General features: G+C 41.6%; 1 protein-coding gene across 1 annotated transcript in view; it reads left to right on the forward strand.

Annotated features, from left to right (window-relative positions):
• ANXA4 (annexin A4) overlaps positions 1-20,815 on the forward strand; it is a 50,908-nt gene that overhangs the window by 17,814 nt on the left and 12,279 nt on the right. The window contains exons 2-8 of the mRNA XM_081157316.1: positions 639-684; positions 5,807-5,894; positions 9,970-10,064; positions 12,844-12,957; positions 14,050-14,140; positions 15,674-15,753; positions 17,567-17,623. Of these exons, the coding sequence (XP_081013442.1) occupies positions 682-684; positions 5,807-5,894; positions 9,970-10,064; positions 12,844-12,957; positions 14,050-14,140; positions 15,674-15,753; positions 17,567-17,623 (528 nt within the window). The 5' untranslated portion in view covers positions 639-681. The remainder of the gene's footprint in view (positions 1-638; positions 685-5,806; positions 5,895-9,969; positions 10,065-12,843; positions 12,958-14,049; positions 14,141-15,673; positions 15,754-17,566; positions 17,624-20,815) is intronic.

The following is a 20,815-nucleotide window of genomic DNA, read 5'->3' on the forward strand; positions in this document are numbered from 1 at the left end:
TCTTGGTGAAGGAGGAGTTGCTGAAGATAAATGACGGGTGTGTTAGGCTGCAGCTTAAAGGAAGAAGCACCTTTAAGTCCTGAGGTACTGGCAGTGAAAGTGGCTGTTGGGAAATGAAGAGTCTAATGTTTGGGCTGCTGCCTGTCATCACACACGCACACATATGCACACACATGTGCACATACATGCACACACACATACATGCATGCACTGGTGTAGGCTGGAGTGCCGTACTTTTCCCTGAAACAGCTGGATTATCTCTTCTCTCCAAGGAGACACCTCTTCTGATCCACTAGAACGTACTGTTCAGAATCTAGGTTTTGCTGGAGTGCAAGTAATGTACTTCACTGTAACAAAACTATAGGAATCATTTCTGTAATGTGTATTTCCACACAGAAGAGCAAGTAGGAAAGTATTTTGCTGGTGTAATAAACTTGCCTGTTCAAACAGTTTCTTTTTAATTATTAGCTTGGCCCTTGTATCTTTAGCTAATCAATAGCTGGCCTTTTGATGAAATTGGATGTTGTTTCCCTATGGTTTAACTTTGTGAAAACTGTAAGTTATCCAGATCAATGGTTTTAATGACACTTCCCTCATCAATAATTTTTCCCTCTGCTTTCCCTCTCTCTTATCACAGAACTGCTTGGGTGACTGACCTCTGATCTTGACACAGTGATAGCCATGGTAAGTTGTGGAGCGCCTCACCCTACCTGGTGCCAGCCGCAGACAGGTACAGGATGCTTACTTAGTGACTGTGGCGTATACAGAGGGCTGTTTGCCCAACAGAGGGGACGGAGGAGGAAATGCAAAGGCAGTTTCTTTTTTTAAGAGCCATTTAATTTCTTTCAGGGGTGGTGAGTAACCTGACCCTGAAAATGAATCCTTCCAACATCCTGAAATACAGAAACAAGTTGTAGTTCATTAGAGAAAATTTAGGCAAAGAAAAAGGGAAAACTGAAAGTCCTGTAGATTCTACCACCAGGAGATGAGTGCCGTCCGCATTTTGGTGGGACCCCATCGTTAGAGACTCACCCAGAGGGATGCATGTAGCCACCTGGGCTTGTCATCTGCCTCCCGCTTTTGGCTGTGACTGGACTCCTTGGAGCCTGGTTATCTGATCTTTGAGACAGGCAGGGAATCGGATCCCTTTGAGAATTCCATAAAGTTCAATGTTCAGATGGAAACTGAGCCTCTTAGCTGCAAACATGGCTCTACCTGAGGCTGGCCATCTGCTCTCCTTGTCCCACCCAAATATGGTTTCTGAACAAGCAGGTGATTCTGATCCCTGCTGCTCTGGGACGGAATAATAGAAGTAGAACCTTATACCTGGAGAGAAACTAGAGATCCTGCCCGATCTAGACGCCTCCCTTTAGGAAGATGGACGTGTAAACTATCCTGAACAACTAGTAATACACTCTTAAATGTTTTTTACTTTAGACATTCTAGAATTTTCTTCGTCATCCCTGACAGTCAAAGTCCTATTCATGTCTGCTCCAAATCACTTATGCTTTCATTTAAAATTCATTCCTTCTTGATAGATTCTCCCTGTACATGGAGAACATTTATTCAGAAATGTTTACAGTGCTCTTACTTTGTGCCAGACATGGTACTTGGCTCAGGGGACTCAAAATTAATGGGACACTCTTGCTGTCCTTAACACGTTCACAGCCTTCCTACAGTTGATGACTGTAATCAGGTGATCCTTTAACGTGCTTTCCACTGTAGGAAAATTACCTCAGTTGCTCTCATCTTTCTTCCTAGGGCCTGTTTACCTATCATGACTGTTACTTATTGAACAGATAAATTTTTATTTTATTTTATAAAATATGTTTTTATTGATTTCAGAGAGAGGAAGAGAAAGGGAGGGAGAGATAGAAACGTCAATGATGAGGGAGTGATCAGCTGCTTCCTGCACGCCCCCGACTGGGGATCAAGCCCGAAACCTGAGGCATGTGCCCTGACCGGGAATCGAACCGTGACCTCCTGATTCATAGGTCAACACTCAACCACTGAGCCACGCTGGCTGGGCAGGAAATGTTTAAAGGAAAGGAAAAACACACAATGGTCACAATACTGTAATTTTCAATTATTTTCCATTCTTTTATTTTACACCCTACTCACAAGTATCATGGTTTTTAAACAGTAGTAATAAGAGCATAAATAACAGTTAAGTATGTATTTACGCAAATCTTTGCTATGCTGACATGTTTATATTGTATTTTGTAGCTTATTAAAATCATTTACTCTAGATGGTGAAAGTATGGACGTTTTCACTTTCTTCTTAAATTTTAAAAGTATTTTCCAAATCTTGACAATGATTATATGGTACGTTTCCAAAAGGAAAACCTGTTTTAAAAGCTATTGTACTCAAGTATTATTTTAAAATTTTATAGAGGTTTAATTTACGTATAGTGAAATGCAAAGCTCTTAAGATTACTGGTAGATGAGTTTTGACAACTATATGTACCATGTAATCTTCTCCTCTATCAAGATAGAACATTTCATCACTCCAGGAAGTTCCTACTCTGCTCCTCAACCCAGAAATACAACCACTTTTCTGATTGTTATCACCATACATAGTGATTGTTTTGCCTCTATTAGAACATCCCATAAATGTAAACATAGACCATGTACTCTTTTGTGTCTGGCTTCTATTGCTGAGCATTATATTTTTTGAAATCCATCTATGTTGCTGTAAGCAGTTTGTTCCTCTATTGCTTTTTATTACTAATTAGTATTCCATTATATCATATTCCAATCTTTTTTACTTTTATCATCTTCATTATCATTTTAATAACTGAATAATATTCATTGATTATGCCATAACACCCATTCCTAGCTATTCATTTTTGTCATTCTTCCCCACATCCTTCCTGTCTCCTTTGCCTGCTGCCACAAGAAACTTTCCTGAGGTGGAATCCCCTGCCTTCCCAGAATGAATAATGGTACATTATGCCCTGGAATTTAATCAATATGGATAGTTTAGAGGTAACAGGAACAAATTTCCCAAGCTTATCTCTTTCCTGGAAAAATGAGTCACTGAGAATGCTAATTGATAAGCTGAACCATGTTTGCAAATCTCTGTATTGATTCATCTTGTTAGATATTAATTTTCAGCCCTTAGTAGTGTCCCTCAGTAATGCATTTTTTACTTTAAAGTTGAATGTAGTGTTTGAGTACCATCCAAATTTTTTTCAACACTGGAGTTGCAAAAGCACCTTGTGAAACATTCAACTCAGGAAGCTGTCTTTTGGTAGGGCCAAGGGCTGAATTAGGCTATGCTGGAATTTTGATAGCAAATCACCAATATGCTTAATACTGACAATATATAATAGAAGGAAAGAAATGCCTGTATTAATTCCCTAGGGCTGCATAACAAAGTAGCTCAACCTGGGTGACTTAAAATAATAGAAATTTGTTTTCTCACAGTTCTGGAGCCCAGAAATCCAAAATCAAGGATTGGCACAGCCACGATCCCTCTGAAACCTATGGGGTGGTTTGCTGGCAATCTTTTTTTTTTTTTAATCCTCACCTGAGGATATTTTTCCCATTGCTTTTCAGAGAGAGTGGAAAGGGATTGAGTTTGAAACTGAGGCCTGTGCCCTTGGCCAGAATTGAACCTGGGACTCTTCAGTCTGAGGACCAACGCTCTAACCACGGAGCCAACCAGCTAGGGCTGCTGACAATCTTTGGGTGTTCCTTGGCTTGCAGCTGCTTAACTCCTGTCTCTGCTTTAATCGTTATGTGTTGTCCTTCCTGCGTGTCTCTGTCTTCACATGCTGTTTTCTTGTAAGGACAACAGTCATATTGGATTAAGGAATCAACCTTCTCCAGTGTGACCTCATCTTAATTTAATTAATTACATCTACAATCGCCCTATTTCCAATAAGATCATATTCTGAAATACTGGGGCTTAGGACTTGAACATATTTTTTTGGTGGGGGTTACAATTCAACCCATAACAGTACCCAAGAAAGCTAATGTTACAGATTTCTACTTTCCTCTGTCAGTACATGAGGATAGTGACTAAGTAGCGGATACTGACCATGTCTAGGAGGCAAAAGCCTGGTCTTCCAGCAGATGAGGCCTCCGCTTTCTGGCACCTGAAGTCCTTGGATGGGCATGATGTGGGCCAGAGTGTCCCTGACAGGTCCAGACCAAGGGGGACTTGCTCATAGAGCTCAAGTCTGAGTTGCTAGAGAACTTCCTTAGGTATAAAAATCCTCCATGCCTTTAGATGGCCCATATTACATTGTTGGAGCAAATTAAATCATTAGAAAGCTTTAGATCTAGTCTACATGGTTTTTGCCGCCTTGTGCAAATGTTCTATTATGGATTTTTCTTTGGCATTATCCCATAGGCTTGCATTAGGGCTTTTAATAGAAATATATATAAGAATCTCACAACTATGTTTATTGTGGAGATGTTGTTGAGGTCATGTTGAATGGTGATGATGATAGCCACTGAGGGTGAGTTTGTTTTTAGAGTTTACTGTTTGCTGGGTTCTGTGCTAAGTGCTTTGCTATATTTTTCTGTTTTATTATTACAACAACCCTGTGGGTTGATATCATTAATCTTAACATACAGGTGAGAAAAATGAAACTTCCTCTAGACCAAACGACTAGAAAGGAAGGTTTGAAGCCAAGATTCAAACATGGTCTATCCCACTCCAATTTCTGTGTTCCTTCGCACCAAGCTTTACTACCTCTCACTATAGCCTATAAAAAAAATAAAGTAGAACCACAATACCATTATCACATCTAAAAATGTTAACACTGATTCCTTAAGGTCATCAATATCATCAGTGTTCAAATTTCCAATTGTCTCATAAATGTCACATTTTTTTACTGTTTTATTCAGGATCCAAATAAAGCTCACCCATTATAATTATTGATATGCCTTTTTAAAAAACATGGGGAGAGAGAGATAGAAACATCAGCGATGAGAGAGAGTCATTGATCGGCTGCCTTCTGCCTCCTACTGGGGATCGAGCCCCAACCCCAGCCTGTGCCCGGACTGAGAATCGAACCATGACCTCCTGGCTTATAGGTTGGCACTCAACCACTGAGCCACCGGCCGGGTTTGATATGCCTCTTTAATCTCTTTTTAGCTATAGTTCCCTTCCATCTCTCTCTTTTCTAATTCCCCTTGCAATTTATTTATCTACAACCCTGTGGTGTGGGTTAGCATTTCCTCTCTTCTAGTTACTGTAAAGTGGTATTTGGCTCTAGAGGTTTGATCAGATTCAGGTTTGATCCCCCCCCCCCATTTTTGTGGGGGAAGGGCCTGGGGGGACAAGATTACTACATAGGTTGTTGTAAACCCTATTTTACCACTTGCCTTTTTGCCCATCAACTTGAGCCACACTGGCCTCTGTCCTGCTGCTCTCATGAAAGCTAGTTCCAGCCTCAGGGCCTTTGGCTTAGCTGTTTCCTCTGCCCGTAACACTTTCCCCCTGATCTTTGCATGTCAGCTGCTTCATGTCATTGGGATCTCAGCCTAAGTGTCACACTGCAGAGCAGCCCTTCCAGGACTTGTTTATCTGCTCTGTAGCACTTCTCACCACCAGGCACTTGGTGGAATATTTATTTGTTGCTTGTTTACTATCTGCCCTTCCCTCTCCTCCCTCCTGAACTAGAACATCAGCTTCTTGAAAGCAAGAGCCTCATCTCTTACGGTCCCTACTATATTCCTAGCACCTAGAATAGTGTCTGGCCCATGGTAGGTGCTGAGCAAATTTTGCTGAATGAGATGCCTCTGTGTTGGTCAGATGCTGCCTCTCAGTCACCTCTTTCTCTGTGCTCAGGAAACCAAAGGAGGCACCATCAAAGCTGCTTCAGGATTCAATGCCACTGAAGATGCCCAAACCCTGAGGAAGGCCATGAAAGGGATGGGTAAGTGTCCCGCTCCCTCATGTGTTATGTGTCACAGAGTCACACAGAGGGTGCTGTGTGTCCACTGGCAATTGTGAATAGGTCTCACTCTAAGAAAACACAGTGGGAACAAGTTGGCTTTTCAGGACAAATTAAATGGAAGGGCCTTAATTCTTCTTTTACTACAGAATTTTTAATTTAATACTCTGATCCTGTATTTTCCCAATTATTTAAATCTGTTTTGCATTACAACATTTTGAATCTATATATAAGTATTTAGAAATGAATCTGTTCTCCAGTTAGTGCTAGATGTGTGTAGCGCCATAGGGTTTGCAAACCACTTTCACAAATCTCTCGATGGATATATACAGTGACCCTGTGATTTACTGAAAGCAGCTATTGCTACTGTCATTTTTGCCCCATTTTACAAATGTGAAGCTGAGACCCAGAGAAGTTAAGTGACATAGTAAACAGAACTGAGCCGTGAGTCACACTCAGCAGAGCCCAGTGCCAAGCTTGGGCTTGCCCACTCTAAGGTCACATTCTTTCCCTTGAGTCCCTCTGCCTGTTGCTGCAACAGGCACAGCTGTGCAGTACCAACGTGCAGTGTATGGGATTTCATGAGAAGGCCGTGTGTACACAACCATAAGGCTTGCCTTCCAGTGCACTACCCTCCATTTAGCTCCCCGAGGGCAAAGGCTTCCAGTCAGGTGAGCACAGTCATGCGGGTGCGCTGCAGGCTACCCTGGTCTTGGTCCTTGCCTGGGTAAGCATTTGGCCAGAGAAGTGCTCCCTAGTTGTAGCTGCTATTTAGAATCTCCTTGAGATTTAGATAAAAATCTTGACCATGAGGCCTTAGTTTCCAGTTTTTCTAAGAAGAGTTCATTTTACTTAGCCCCAATGCTCCTAACAGCAACAGCAGCGATAACAATAATAGTGAACCTTTATTAAGCTCTACTGTGTGCCAGGTACAGTGTATTACATGGATTAACTGTTTTAATCCTGATAACAGTTTTACTGATGAGAAAGTTGAGATTTAGGGAGGTTTGCTAACTTGCCCAAGATCTCAGAACTAGTTAGTGTTAGAGTCAGGATTCTAGGCAATTCCAGGTAGTCTGACTCCAGAGCTGGAGTTTCAGCCACTGTGCTGTTGTGCTGCCCAACTCTGGACAGAATATTGTTCTAAATCTATGTATTTATCTCATTTTCTGTTTTTCATAAATAAAATGGAAAATGTACTTGGCCCACTCTTTTTTTCAGGTTTATCCTGATTCTTTGATATATGTCAAGAACACCATAATTCAGAACATGGACCATATGATATTCAGAATTGTCAAAATCAGAGTCAGGAGACATTTGACAGAGCCAGTGCTTTTCAGTGCCTGCTGTGTGGGGGCCAGTGCAAGTTGGATGGTTGGAGGAGACAAAGGTTATAAAACCTAGTCCTTGTGGTCAACTACTCCATGGATACTAGGTGGCTAAGGCAAATACAGAAATAGCTATGACCAGTTCATAATATGATAGCAATAGGAGGGGCCCAAATACGATCTTATTAGGGTTCAGAGAGGGGATTTGGGGGTATCAGGCAAAACTTCTTAGAGAATATGGAATTTGAGGTGGGCCTTGGGAAATGAGTTGTTTTAATAAACAGAGCTAAGAGAGAATGTGTTTCAGGTGAATGGAATAGTATGAGCAAAGACATGGGATGAGTTTAAGGATCATCCCATTTTCCAGTTTAGCTGAGGCTTAAGGGAGTCATGGTGAATACATGGAGAGGTGGCTTGTAGCAGGAGGTACTTGCAAAGCAGGAGTTGGCTGGTTGGGAACTTTCTGAGAAGGGAAGTCCTAGAGTGCTACTGAGAAGGTCACCTATAGAATCACAGACATGGGGGGTAGGATGGCCCAAAGACAATGACCAGGAAACAACCAATGCCAGAATCATGGTGCCAAATGGGGGGGGGGGTGGGTAGGGAGACATAAACCAATAAACTGGTAGTGAAGGAGGTCAGGAGAATGGAGTACAGTACAGCTGGGTCAAGTACAGTAGTTCAAGAGCTTAGTCTGTGGGTTTGGCTGCCTGGTATCCTTTTATATGGATCTCTATTCACAGTTGTGAATGGGATGTTGTAGAGTCTCAAATGCCAGGCTGCAGTGCCTGTGGTAAAGCCAGCAAACAGTGGGGAGCCATTGTGTATTCTTGGGCAGGGGAGGGACATTGGGAGAGTTTTGCTTTATAGGAAAATGGATCTGGCAAAACTTTAGAAAGACCAATTAGGAGGTAAGAATACTAGTTAGCAGACTTTTGCAGTTGTTTAAGAAAAAACCCTGAAATCCTGAATGGGAGTGGTAGTGGTAAGAATTCAAAAGAGGGAACAGATGAAAAAAAAAAAAATTGCAGAGCTAGATTTTGCATGACTTGGCAGGAAATTTGAATGTGGAAGAAGAAAGAGGGTAAAAAAAATCAAAGCTATTTTTAGGGTTCAAACTTGACTGACCAGAAGAAGGGTGGTGCCTTTCACAGAAAATGGGGTAAGCAGAAGGTGATGAGCCTTCTCTCCCAAGCTGAGATTTCTGAAGGAGAAAAGAACCGAGGTATCTGTTACCCTCTTTAAAAAAAAAAGAGGGAGAACAGAAAGTGGGGCCTAAGGTACATAAGCTTAAAGTTCTATAGTTTCTTCCCTACACCTCACATTTTTCTGGATCTCTGATCTTGCAAAGAATAACCCTGATGAATCTGTATTTTTTCATTTCTCACTGAAACGTTTCAATAGAATCTCTTCTGTAACCCATTACAACTCCCCACACAGTACAATGAGGAAACAGAAAACTCACAAAACGTATATGAACATCCAGCTGATACTAACATGAGGGACCAATTTGAAAAATCAGAATAAATTACCCTGTTAAAACAGCTGCTGCAAAAAACAGGCAAACAACACTTAGGACATTTCTAATTTGCAATTCATAATGTAAAGTTCTGGTAGTATACTGCATCATAGAAATTTATGGGCAATTAAAAAAAGGAACCATCTGAGATCAGGAAAGACAGCTTGGAAATGGAAAACACAATTACTGATATTGAAATGCAGTAGATGTGGTGAGCAGCCAGTTTAGACCCTGCAAAGTGCCAAATCACTGGATTAAAGGACAAATTTGAATTGTTTCAAAACTCAGAGAAAATTCTAAAGAGATTAAAAATGAAAAAAGGTAAGAACATGGAAACAGACACAGGAGATCCAAAACACAGTATAAGAATTCCAGAGAAAAGGGAAAAACATACTCCCTGTTAATGTTTATTGACTTGTGAGTGCTGGGCATTATGCTAAGTTAGCGATTTTCAACATTTTTCATCTCATGGCACAAATAAACTAATTACTAAAATTCTGCAACACACCAAAAAATATAGTTCTTGCTGATCTGACAAAAATAGGTATAATTTTGATTTACAATAATAACAACAACAATAATAATTATCTACCCTTTTTGCTTCAAAGTGACTTTTTAATAAATCAGGTGCCTATTTTGTATATATGGATTTCTGGTACCCAGAATTAACCAGTCAGATGCAACCTTATTATACAACGTGACCAATAAGGTGCAACTGTATTATTGACCTATATATTTATGGTTCAAGACAGGGCATTCATACCCAGCAAATATTGTTGTGTCGGCTGCTGTTATTTTTGTATTTGATAATCTAAGGGGAAAGAGGTCAATGCCCCTGACTAAGTAGTCAGGTATTGCATGTTTTAAAAATTCTTGTGTCACACCTGTTGAAAATCACTGTGCTAAGTAATTCACTTAATTACTCTAGTTAACACTTGCATCAGCCTTATGATCACTCACATTTATAGATAAGGAAACTAATGCTCAGAGAAAAGTTAACTATTTTTTTTGGTGGTATATAGGTAATTAAAGGAGAGGCTAAGACTCAAAGCTAGTGTCTGTTTTCCTCCAAAATAGACAAACCCTCTGAACAAACCTCTTTTCTTAAAAAGCTCTCCGCGTGTGTTTGGGTGACTCCGATTTCCGCAGAGGAACTCATTTTCTCATTCCTCTGTCAGATCGTGCCCGCTCACTGCCTTCCCACCCCCAGGTACCGATGAAGATGCCATTATCAGCGTGCTCGCCTACCGCAGCACGGCCCAGCGCCAGGAAATCAGGACGGCCTACAAAACCACCATTGGCAGGGTAGGTCGCAGTCTCACTGATCCAGATTCCTGAAGTGGCCCCGTGTTTTTGAAAGAGGGATGCTTTGCCTTGTTTAAAGATATTCTTGGGGGGAGGTGGACATGTTTCCTCACCTCTCCTTAGCAAGAAGTGATTTCAGGGAGCTCTTAATATAGAGCTCAGGGCCAAGCTTGCTCTCTTCCCACTCAAGTCCTCACAGGGGCTTGGCTGTTGAATGGACCCAACCAGCACCCTTTCGAGCACTGGGCAGGGCTGAGCTTCCAGTATTGCTTCTCTGACCCTGATTAGGCTTCTTTTAGGCCACTGTGGATGAAGACCCTCCACACTGACTAAAATATTTAAATCCAGTTTGTTTTAAATAGGCTTTCCTAGGACTTAGGTTCTATTCCGACTCTTCCACATAAACCCATTTGTAGCATATGTGCATTCCTTTGATGACCCTCAATTGAGGAACACCCCTCAGATTCTAGAATGGGGCTGAGGTGTTTGTGTATATGTATGTAATTTATTAATGTGTGCATTCAGAGGTTTTTCACTCACCATGTTTTCCCCTTTGGGTTTGAATCCCTCACCCCTCAGGAACCCTCTCTCAGTCTCCATTTTAACAACTCACTTACCAGAGTCATTACACCCCGTCTTTACACATCACTGAAAATCTGTGTGATTAGCCTTAATCTTTTTATTGAGGAAATAACTTCTCCAGGTTTCAGAGTACAGGAACTCTGATAAGCATTCCTATTATTGAGATACTTTACAACCAGTCAGACTGTGGCTACTACTCAAAGATAGGCGTTAAACTGCTGGGTGGGACAGATACAGACAGGGCTGACTCAGCCCTTCCCCAGAGCACCTGCATGCAGACCTTGCTGGGCACTCCAGTAGGGAATGGGATTATCCATAGCTCAGACTATCTTCTGACCACTTAAACTCTTCTCCATTCCCAAAGAAATTTAATTAACACAAATGGCATGAATGTGCATGTGATGTGGAAACCAGAGACCTAAATGTTGCCACACACATTCGGAGTCAATTATTCCAGACTTCAAAACTAAGCTAAACTAATGGCAGTTTGTTAAAATGGCCAACCTTAATGGATTAAGCTCTAATTTATTTGTTCATTCATTCACTCATTTGATTTGTGGATGTAACATAAAAATACTTACAATAGAAGGCCTGGGGAGGGCAGGGTCAGATGGATGGGGTCAATGGGGGGAAATCAAAGGGGACATCTATAATACTTTCAACAATAAAGATAAATTTTTAAAATATTCACAATAGATTGAAATACTGTGCTATGGAATCAGGTTTGTGAAGATCAGAGATCTGGACTTGAATAGCAACTTGGCTCCTTATTGTCCAAATAATTACATTTCTTTTTAGGAATTGAGGCTTAAGAAATAATTATGAATAACTGAAAAGATACAACTAAATGCCTATGCATACAGCATTAGAAAGACTGAAACAAGGAACTGGTTAAAGAAATTATATTGCATCTACATATAGAAGTTTCTGCAGCTATTAAAAATGTCCTAGGTGAAGACTCATACAGAGAACAGAATGACAGTTGCCAGAGGGGAGGGGAATTGGGGGACTGAGTGGAAAAAGTGAAGGGATTTAGAAGTACAAATTGGTAGTTAAAAAATAGCCATGGGGCCCTAGCCAGTGGTTAGAGTGTCGGCCCGTGGACTGAAGGGTCCCGGGTTTGATTCTCGCCAAGGGTATGTACCTTGGTTGTAGGCTCGGCCCTGGTCAGGGCACGTGCGGAGGCAGCCAATGGATGTGTCTGTCTCACACCAATGTTTCTCTCGCTCGCTCTCCCTTACACTCTCTCTGAAAAAGCAATCGAAAAAATATCCTCAGGTGAAGATAAAAAAAAAAAAAAGTCATGGGGATGTAAAGTACAGCTTAGGAAATATAGTCACTAATATCATAACAACTATGTATAGGGCCAGGTGGGTCCTTGAAATATTGGGGGGACCACACTGTAAAGTACATGATTTTTTAACCACTATGCCGGATATCTGAAACTAATACAGAATAATATTGAATGTAAACTGTAATTGAAAAAAAATGTCATAAGTGAATATTGACTTGGAAATATATTCACGATATATTGTTAAGTGAGCAAATACATTTAAGTTAGTGCCTGCAAACTTTTTGATCTCTGGACTCCTTTATGCTCTTAAATTATTGAGGACATTTTTGAGGGTTATATAGATTGATATTTACCATATTAGAAATTAAAATTTAGGACATTTTAAAATATGTATTTGTTAATTTCTTAATAAAATAATAAACCCATCACAGGTTAATATAAATAATATTTTTATGAAAAATAGCCACTAACAAAAAAAATGTTAGTGAGAATATTAGCATTGTTTCATATTTTTCAAATTTCTGTGATGTCTGGCTTAACGAAGACAGCTGGATTCTCATATCTGCTTCTTTCTTGTTTGTTTGCTATATGTGGTTTTGGTTGAATTACATGAAGGGAACCTAGTCTTGTACAGATATGTAGTTGGAAAAGGGAGGAGTATTTTAATAGCCTTTTAACATAATTGTAGATTTGTAGATATATCAAGTAGTCTTTGGAAAACTCCACTGTACAATTGTGAGAGAATGACAGTGAAGAGGCAGATAATGTCTTAGCATTATTATGAAGATAGTTTTGACCTTGCAGGTCCCCTGAAAGGGTCGCGAAGACCCCAGGGACCACACTTGGAGAGCGGCTGGTCTGAGTTACTGTCGCGGTTAAGCAAGCTGCTTCCTTGCGTTGCAGGACCTGATGGATGACTTGAAGTCGGAATTGAGTGGCAAATTTGAGCGGGTCATCCTGGGGATGATGACGCCCACTGTGCTGTATGACGTGGAGGAGCTGCGAAGGGCCATGAAGGTTTGTGCTTTTTGCTGATGAGCTTTCTTTAGAAACCATGACAAGGGCCCCCTGAGAGTGGAGAGCATGAGGGATGGGAGAAAGATTTTCCTTCATTGCTGCCAACTTGAAAACATGACATTATATTGTAGCAATTGTCATTTAAATGTTGTTTTCCAAAAAGGTAGGGAATCCTTCTCTCTTTCTGTGGCTCCGCAGGGAGCGATTATGGTGCTTTCGGTGCAGCTCCAGAAACTTTCTTGCCATGTTATCTACTTTTGAGATGTGAAACTTTACAACTGACACCTTGGGGGCCTCTGGCCCTGCTGCTGGCTCAGAGCTGACAGGAAGGGGTTCTCAGCCTCCCTGGATACAGATCCGCTGTGCCTTAGCCAAGGGTTCTGTTGATTTTTAATGACCCAAGTTTAAAATTCAAATCCAATTACTCTCCTCAACCATGTCAATAAATATTCAGTCTTGTGGATGGTTCTGGGCTAGACTCTTGAAAAAAACAAAGACGTAATAGCCTTTGCGGGAAGATTCTGCCCTTCAACGAAAAGTACAGGGGAGATAAGGGAAGATTAAATCCCCAGAGAGCAGAAACTGTGCCTAACTTGTCACAATAACCAACACATAGAAACAGCCCATAAATGTGTGTTATTTCTAAAAATGATTCCAATAAATACATTGGAACTTGGGCAGGACAATTAAAAATGAACAAATCTGCCCTAGCTGGTTTGGTTCAGTGATTAGTGCATCAGCCCATGGACTGAAGGGTCCCGGGTTGGATTCCAACCAAGGGCACACGTGCCTCAGTTGCAGGCGAGACCCTCGGCCCGGTCGGGGTTCGTGCAGGAGGCAACCAATCAATGTGTCCCTCTCACATCGATGTTTCTCTCTCTCTTTCACTCTTTCTGAAAAGCAATGAAAAAAATATCCTTGGGTAAGAATTAAAAACAAAAAGGGAATAAAAAAAAAAAAGTAAAAAAAAAAAAAAAAGAGCAAATCATGTAGCTAGAACCCCGTGGGTTGTCCTTATTCTCTGCAGAGGCCTGGTTCTGTTCTTCTCTATCTGGGACTCATAAAGCCCTCTCCTCTGGGTGTCTGGTTTAGGGAGCTGGCACAGATGAGGGCTGCCTGATTGAGATCCTGGCCTCCCGGACGCCTGAGGAGATCCGGCGCATAAACCAGACCTACCAGCTGCGTATGTAGCATCCTCCATGCCTTGGCTGATGTTTCACTGTGATCTGAGAACTAGACTAGCAACAGGGGGTCACCCACTGACCAGACTTTCTTCATAGAAACATTCACTATGAGGGATCCTCAGTTCTAAGCTCTGCTTTAAGGCATATCCCTGTTCAAGCAAATGATTGTCTGTTGGCTTCTCAAGACATCTCCGGTGAACATGCTATTCTACTTAGGCTACCTAGTGCCCAAGGTACCTAGTACCACTGATTACACTGAAAGCTGGAAAGTTGCTCCCTATTATCAGAGAATTGAAGGTATTTGTTCAAAAGTGGTGGTGCTATTCCTTAGCATTCCAAGGAATAGCCCCCCGGGGGGGGGGGACCTGCCTGGCCCAACTCCTTACATTCATTCAGACTGGACTGTGTGTCCTCCAGCCATCACAGAATGATAGCCATTACTCCCCTCTTAAAAATCTTCAGAGGCTGATACATATGGAAAGCCTTTAAAAGATGCATGCCTTTTTGCCCTAAGAGTATAATTAAAAATGCACAGAGGTTTAGATCTCACAGTGTTTATTGGGTGTTTGTTATATTAGCTAAAAATGTCCAAGAGTTTAGCAGATTTGCTAAATAAAGTATGGTATACCCACAGAGCAGACGAGTACATGGTCATTAAACATATATTGAAGGATATTATTAAATTACACTAAGTAGTATGGTATACAGACAGATGAAAACAAATCATTAAATAGTATGTCATGATCCCATTTTTTTAAAGAAAGAAAAGTAATATGGGTATTTGGGAGAAAAAATAAGGACCGATATTCACCCTAATGTTATCAGTAATTATTATTTCTGGGTGATTAGATTGTGCTGAGGTTTTTATTTCCCCCACCCCTTCATTTTACTTATTTATTTTTTCCTAAGTTTTCTGTAGTAAACATGTACTGCTTTAGTAGAAAGAAAACAAAAATAATAGTGTTTTGGTAAGTGTTTAGAGAAAGCTATTCTAAACCTTGGGAGTTTGGTTCTAGCACTGGATTCCCACATCTTCCGAATGCAGATCTTCTCCCCCTGAGAAGGGCATCTACAGGACTGTGGAGGGTTGGGCTTCTCTTGAGGAAAGCTGTCAAGCAAGTGACATTGCAAAAAAGGCACATGCTAGAATTTGGGCTTGACAGCCCCCAGTTTGTTCCCAAACATGGTTCTAAAACTCCACTATATTTGCTTTACAATGGTTACTATTCTCTCTGTCACTGAAAACTATGTTTAAAACAGACCCCTGACCAGTAGCATCAGTAAGGATTACAGCCCCAGCCTTCTCCACCTCCCATTTTAAGGAACAAGAACATCTTGTTTCTACTAAGCTAAACTTACCTTGGCCATTTTACCCAAGTTGTTTTTGAAAAACTGTGCGTGAGGTGAAAAACCCCACAAGGAGCTGCTTCAGTAAACAGGCTGGTCCTGGAGGGGACTGAAGGCTCTGGAGTGTGACACAGTGTTGAGCAGGACTGTTTATCCTGATGTGGCTAATTTTACTTTCTTGCTAGAGTACGGGAGGAGCCTTGAAGATGACATTCGCTCTGATACATCCTTCATGTTCCAGCGGGTCCTGGTGTCTCTGTCCGCTGTGAGTGGCGCCCTCAGCTGGCTGCTTCTGATGGGGTTGGGTTGATTGACATGCTCACTCTCAGTTCCCTTTTCCAGGGTTTTTCATGCTTTCAACATCCCAAATGTAAACATTCCTCAGGTGTTTTCCTTGGGCTTCTCTGGTGTTTTATCTTCTCTCCTTTAGAAACTCTAGCTAGTCACATACACCCATTTGTTCTAATTTATATATACAAGTACCTAATATCTGCCCAGTCTCATTACTTAGTGCATTGAGAGTTATGAGGATGATTAGAAGGCTGTTCTTGGGCTTTAGGAGTTTATATTGTCAGAAGGGAATATATCAGGTGCACAGTTGCTATAAAGGCTTGAAACGTCAGTACCTAAGAAGAGATACAGAGTAAAAGGAAGGTTCAAGGATAATTTTGGTTGCAGAAACAAAGAAAAGGCTTCATGGCAGAGGTGCAGGTTCAGAGAGGACTTAGAGGGTTGCTAGGACTTCAAGAAGCAGAGGTGTGGTTGGGTGCATTCCAGGCAGAACTAAGGCAAGAAGAAGGCAAGGAGGCAGGAAACAAGGGGTGTGATCTGGGAACAATGAACTAAGCAGTCAGGCTTGTAATTCTAGCAGCAAGATGGAAGGATGAACTGGGATTCTATATTAGGAGGAGTCTACACTTTCTTTGGAGAGCAGTAGGGAGCCACTGAAGGTTTGGGAACAGTAGAATGATGTGATTAGAACAGCATTTTTACCAGAGTAATAGTCATGTGTAAGATTAATTGTAATGGCAAGGAATTGGAGACTGGAAGACCAGGTAGAAAATTGCCTCAATATTCTATATGAGAAATAAAGCAGGACAGGGCTAGTGTGGGAGTAGGGGCCCCAGAAAAGAGATGGATACACGAGATATTTCACATGACTTTCCAACTATATCTTTATCCCCGACCTCCTTCCTGAGCATGAGACTCATTTCTTGCTGTTTCTTAGATGTTGCCTTATGGATATTCTGCCATCACCTCAAATTAGTCCTAAACTAAACCTGAACTCGTTTTCCCTCCAAACTGGCTCTTCTTCCTGACTTTGTCTTTTTCTGTTAATATTGTTCCTGTTCAAAGCAAAACCCTGGAAATCATCTCCATCTTCCACCTTGCTCTGCCTCTGATATTTACTTAATATCTTCTTACCCATTTTTTCTTTTCCTCCTGGGTTTACCATTCTACTGCGCCATGCCTAGGCCATAGAATATTGAGACAGCATAGCAATAAAAATAGTCTAACAAACCAGAGGAAAGTAGCTGGCTTGCCACTCTTTAGCATTTCTCCAGGGCGCCAACCCTGCCCTCCGGGAGAGTTGATGTTGGTGAGGGGTGGGGTGTTTTCATGTGCTCCTGAAGCCCCATTGCTGCCCAGACACTCTTGATTCTCTGTTCCCAACTCGTTTGGCAGAATTAATTAACGTAGACTTGCCGGTTCCAAATGCATGAATGAGCTGGGAAGAGAGAGACAGGGCTGGGGAGAGGTGGGGAAGGGGGGAGGAGTAGTGGAGTGAGCGCTCAACAGGCGCATTCGCTCCCTTTCCCTTTCCTTTTCCCTTTCTAATGTTGCAGAGACAGTGCGACAGGGGCTCTCCCTCTGGTAATGTCCTCTGGGTTCCGATCAGAGCCATGGGAAAATGCAGGCTCACTCAGAGGACTTCTGTCCTTTCTCCCGAGGCTGGAAGTGTGACCCCTTGTGGCATTCTGCCTTCTTATCATCTCGTGGAGTTCCCAGATACTCTGTCTTGTCGAAATCTCCCTGGCTCCTCTCTCACTCTCTCGGTTTGTTTTTCCCATCCTCAGGGTGGCAGGGATGAAAGCAATTACCTGGACGATGGGCTCATGAGACAGGATGCCCAGGTGAGTAGAACTGCGGCTGCTTTCTTCCCCTTTGCCAGTAAGAGAGTTCTTCATTGGTGGACCCCCTCTTATATTTCAGTGTATATTGACCTGACTGGGATATGTTATGGAAAAAAAAAAATCTTCACAGATGATCTTTAATAGCAGAAGTTTCTTTCAGAAATACCTGGAATTTGGGAGTGGCACGAGGCATCATTATATGAGCACCCCTAGATTCTAGACTTCTTGACATTGGGACCATGGTGTGGCCATCATGGAGTGAGTCTTCTGAATCACTTGGAAGTGAAGGGGCCTGCCTTTGTTTTGTTTACCTTGCATTTTCGCTTCCCCAAAGAGAGCTGTGATGGGACCTGTGTGAAACAGCTTGCACAGTGTGTACCCTGTTGGGCAAAATTAATACCAACCCAAAGAGGCAGTTCCTTCCTTGGTACCCAGCCCACTAGCAGCTGCCCTGGCACCAACCCCTGGTCTGTTTACTGTGGCCAGATAACACTAATAATAATAGCTAATAAAAAGTGGGTCTTTTACCAGGTACCAAATACTGTTCTAGCTCTTGATATGACATATGTCATTGAATCCCTGTAGTAACCATATGAAGTAAGTATTGTTATCCCCATTTCGTGGGCAAGGAAATTGAGGCTCAGAGAAGTCAAGTTCTTTGCTCTAGTTCATACAGATAATAAATGGCAGAACTAGGATTTGAACTTAGGCAGTTTGGATCTAGACTCTGTACTCTTAACCCATATACAACCATAGAGAAGGACTGGTTCCATTCAGTGTGTGAGGTATAAGCCACTATGGATTCTGTAGGCAAGAACCTGTTGCTTTCACCAGAAGGGAGAAGGGCATGTCTGTCATAAGAGTTCTGAGGACTCAGGGAAGCCCATGCCACATAGGAGGCATAGGAAATTGCCTTCAATCCAGAAGCTTTGAGGAAGGACAAGGTATTGGAAATAAAGGAACTCGAATGCTTATATGAATGTCAACTACCTCAACAAGAACATTTTTGGACATGCTGGAAAGAACCTCCATAGCTCAGGTGAATCCCAAATTAAGTGGAAGAGTTAGCAATTTATTCCTGAAACATTATATTCATTCTCAATTTTTTTGTGGGTTTCCCAGGCATCGTGTTACTTGTTTTATTTATTTTTTTAAATATATTTTATTGGTTTTTTTTGGGTTTTTTTAGAGGGAAAGGAAGGAAGGAGAGAGAGAAACATCAGTGAGGGACAGACAGTAATCCATTGCCTCCTGCACGCCCCCTACTGGGGATGGAGCCCTCAACTCAGGCATGTGCCCTGACCAGGAATCAAACTGATGACCTCTCAGTGCATGGGATGGTGCTCAACCAACTGAGCCACACCAGCCAGGGCCTATTACTTCTGTTTTAAAGATTAGGAAACTGATGCAGAGATTTCATTAACTAGTCCAAGATCACAAAGTTAGTAGAATTGGGTTCTTTGAATCCAGGTCTGTCGATGTTTTTAAAACCATGCAATTCAACAAACAAATATTTTTGGGCTCTTCAAGGAGCACAGTTCTCCTTGGAGGTGACCAGGTGGAAAAGTGCTGTTAAACAAGTTTGAGCTGGGGAAGTTGGACAGAGGGAGTAGAACTGAGAATAGGGTTTTTCTGGGTCTTCCACATCTTACCAAGAGGCAAGGAGTTTAAGAACAACTCCAGCCAAGGTTTCAGCTCTTCTAGGATAAGACAATAGAAAAACTTGTCAATCTTTGCTCTTTAACTTCAGCAGCAGCAAGGGGATGGTTGGCAGACACTGGTTATTATAGCTGGTTTTTGATGTAGGAAAGTAAATGAGTTTGAGATGAAAAGAATGACCAGGGCAGGTGGAATTTGGTAGTAATTACTTATAAAAGGTAGAAAATTTACAATGTAGCGAGGCTATTATAGAGCCAGTCCAATTTTATCTGTTCTTGGGATGAAACACACGGACAAAATGGAAATAATAGGTAGTGTTCAGAATTCCTACTTTAAAAAGAAATACATGATACGGTTAAACTAGATTAAAAATGCCCTTCAGGGCTTTTGTTAGAAGATGGCACAGATTTGATTTTCTTCTTCTGGGCCAAGGGGTGGGGGGGCACAACAGGAAACATAAAAATAGGGAAAACTCTTCTTCAACACTGGAAACCATGGAAGAGGGCCATTAAAATGCCAGATGGGCAGCAAACCTGGGCCAAGGATGGAGGAGGGCCATCCTGCCCCAGAAAAGAGGCTAAGCTCCCTCCAGCTGGGACCAGGCACAGTGGCTTCATGCAAACAGGGAGAAACTCCTCAGAGGAGACTTGTTCTGTGTCTCAGCGGCCCTTAGTGGACTAGCTATAAGTGCTCCTGCTTGAAATTCATCCAAATGAAAAGTGAGGAGCTCCACGAAGAGTCCACTCACCTTGTTCTGGGATTGGGGGGGGGGGAGGGTGGACAAGTCTAGATAAACTTCTCATCATTTAAGAATGAAAAAGCTTAAAAATCAACAGATTTTCCCCTCAAACACTATGTGGCCTATGAACAAGCGGAGGCATGGAGGGAAGCAAATAGGACCCCACTGTAAGAAAGAGACAGATTTCAGATTGCTTTGGACCCTAAAATAAATGAGAGAAAAAAATGGATTATAATTAAGCAAGAACAACAAAAAAAAAGATGCCATAAGAAAATAACAGATGAAATGGAGCTGGGTGAAGGGCAGGCAGAGCTTTTTTTAAAAAAGGGAACTAGATGAGTTGAGGAGAAATGATCGTAGATAAAACAGGGAAAATCAGAATTTTAAAGTTCATTAGAAGCAGGAATGATCAAAAATAGATTTTGCTGAAAACGGAATCCTTGTGAAAAGCTATGCTGAAAAAAGTCTCCAGAATTCAGAAGGAAAGCAATCAGAGAAAAGGAGGAATATAGAGGAAAAACAATGGAGCTTAGAATCGTGACGAAAAGGGTGTGGAAAACTTTGTATTGGTATATAGTTAAAAGTATAATAAAGGTAAAAGTAAATAAAGGAATGTGGTCCTGGTGTAAGAATCGAGAGAACCCAATGGAATGATTATAAAGTCTAGGAGCAGAACCAAGCCTATGTGAAAATAGACAGGTAGGAATTTAAATCAGTGAGGAAGACACAGAGGACTCGGTGGAGTTGGGACAGCTGGCTAACCACTTGAGAGGTAAGAAGGTTAGATCCTGACT

Source organism: Miniopterus schreibersii (assembly GCF_964146895.1).
Source record: "Miniopterus schreibersii genome assembly, chromosome: 13".
NCBI classification, from domain to species: domain Eukaryota; kingdom Metazoa; phylum Chordata; class Mammalia; order Chiroptera; family Miniopteridae; genus Miniopterus; species Miniopterus schreibersii.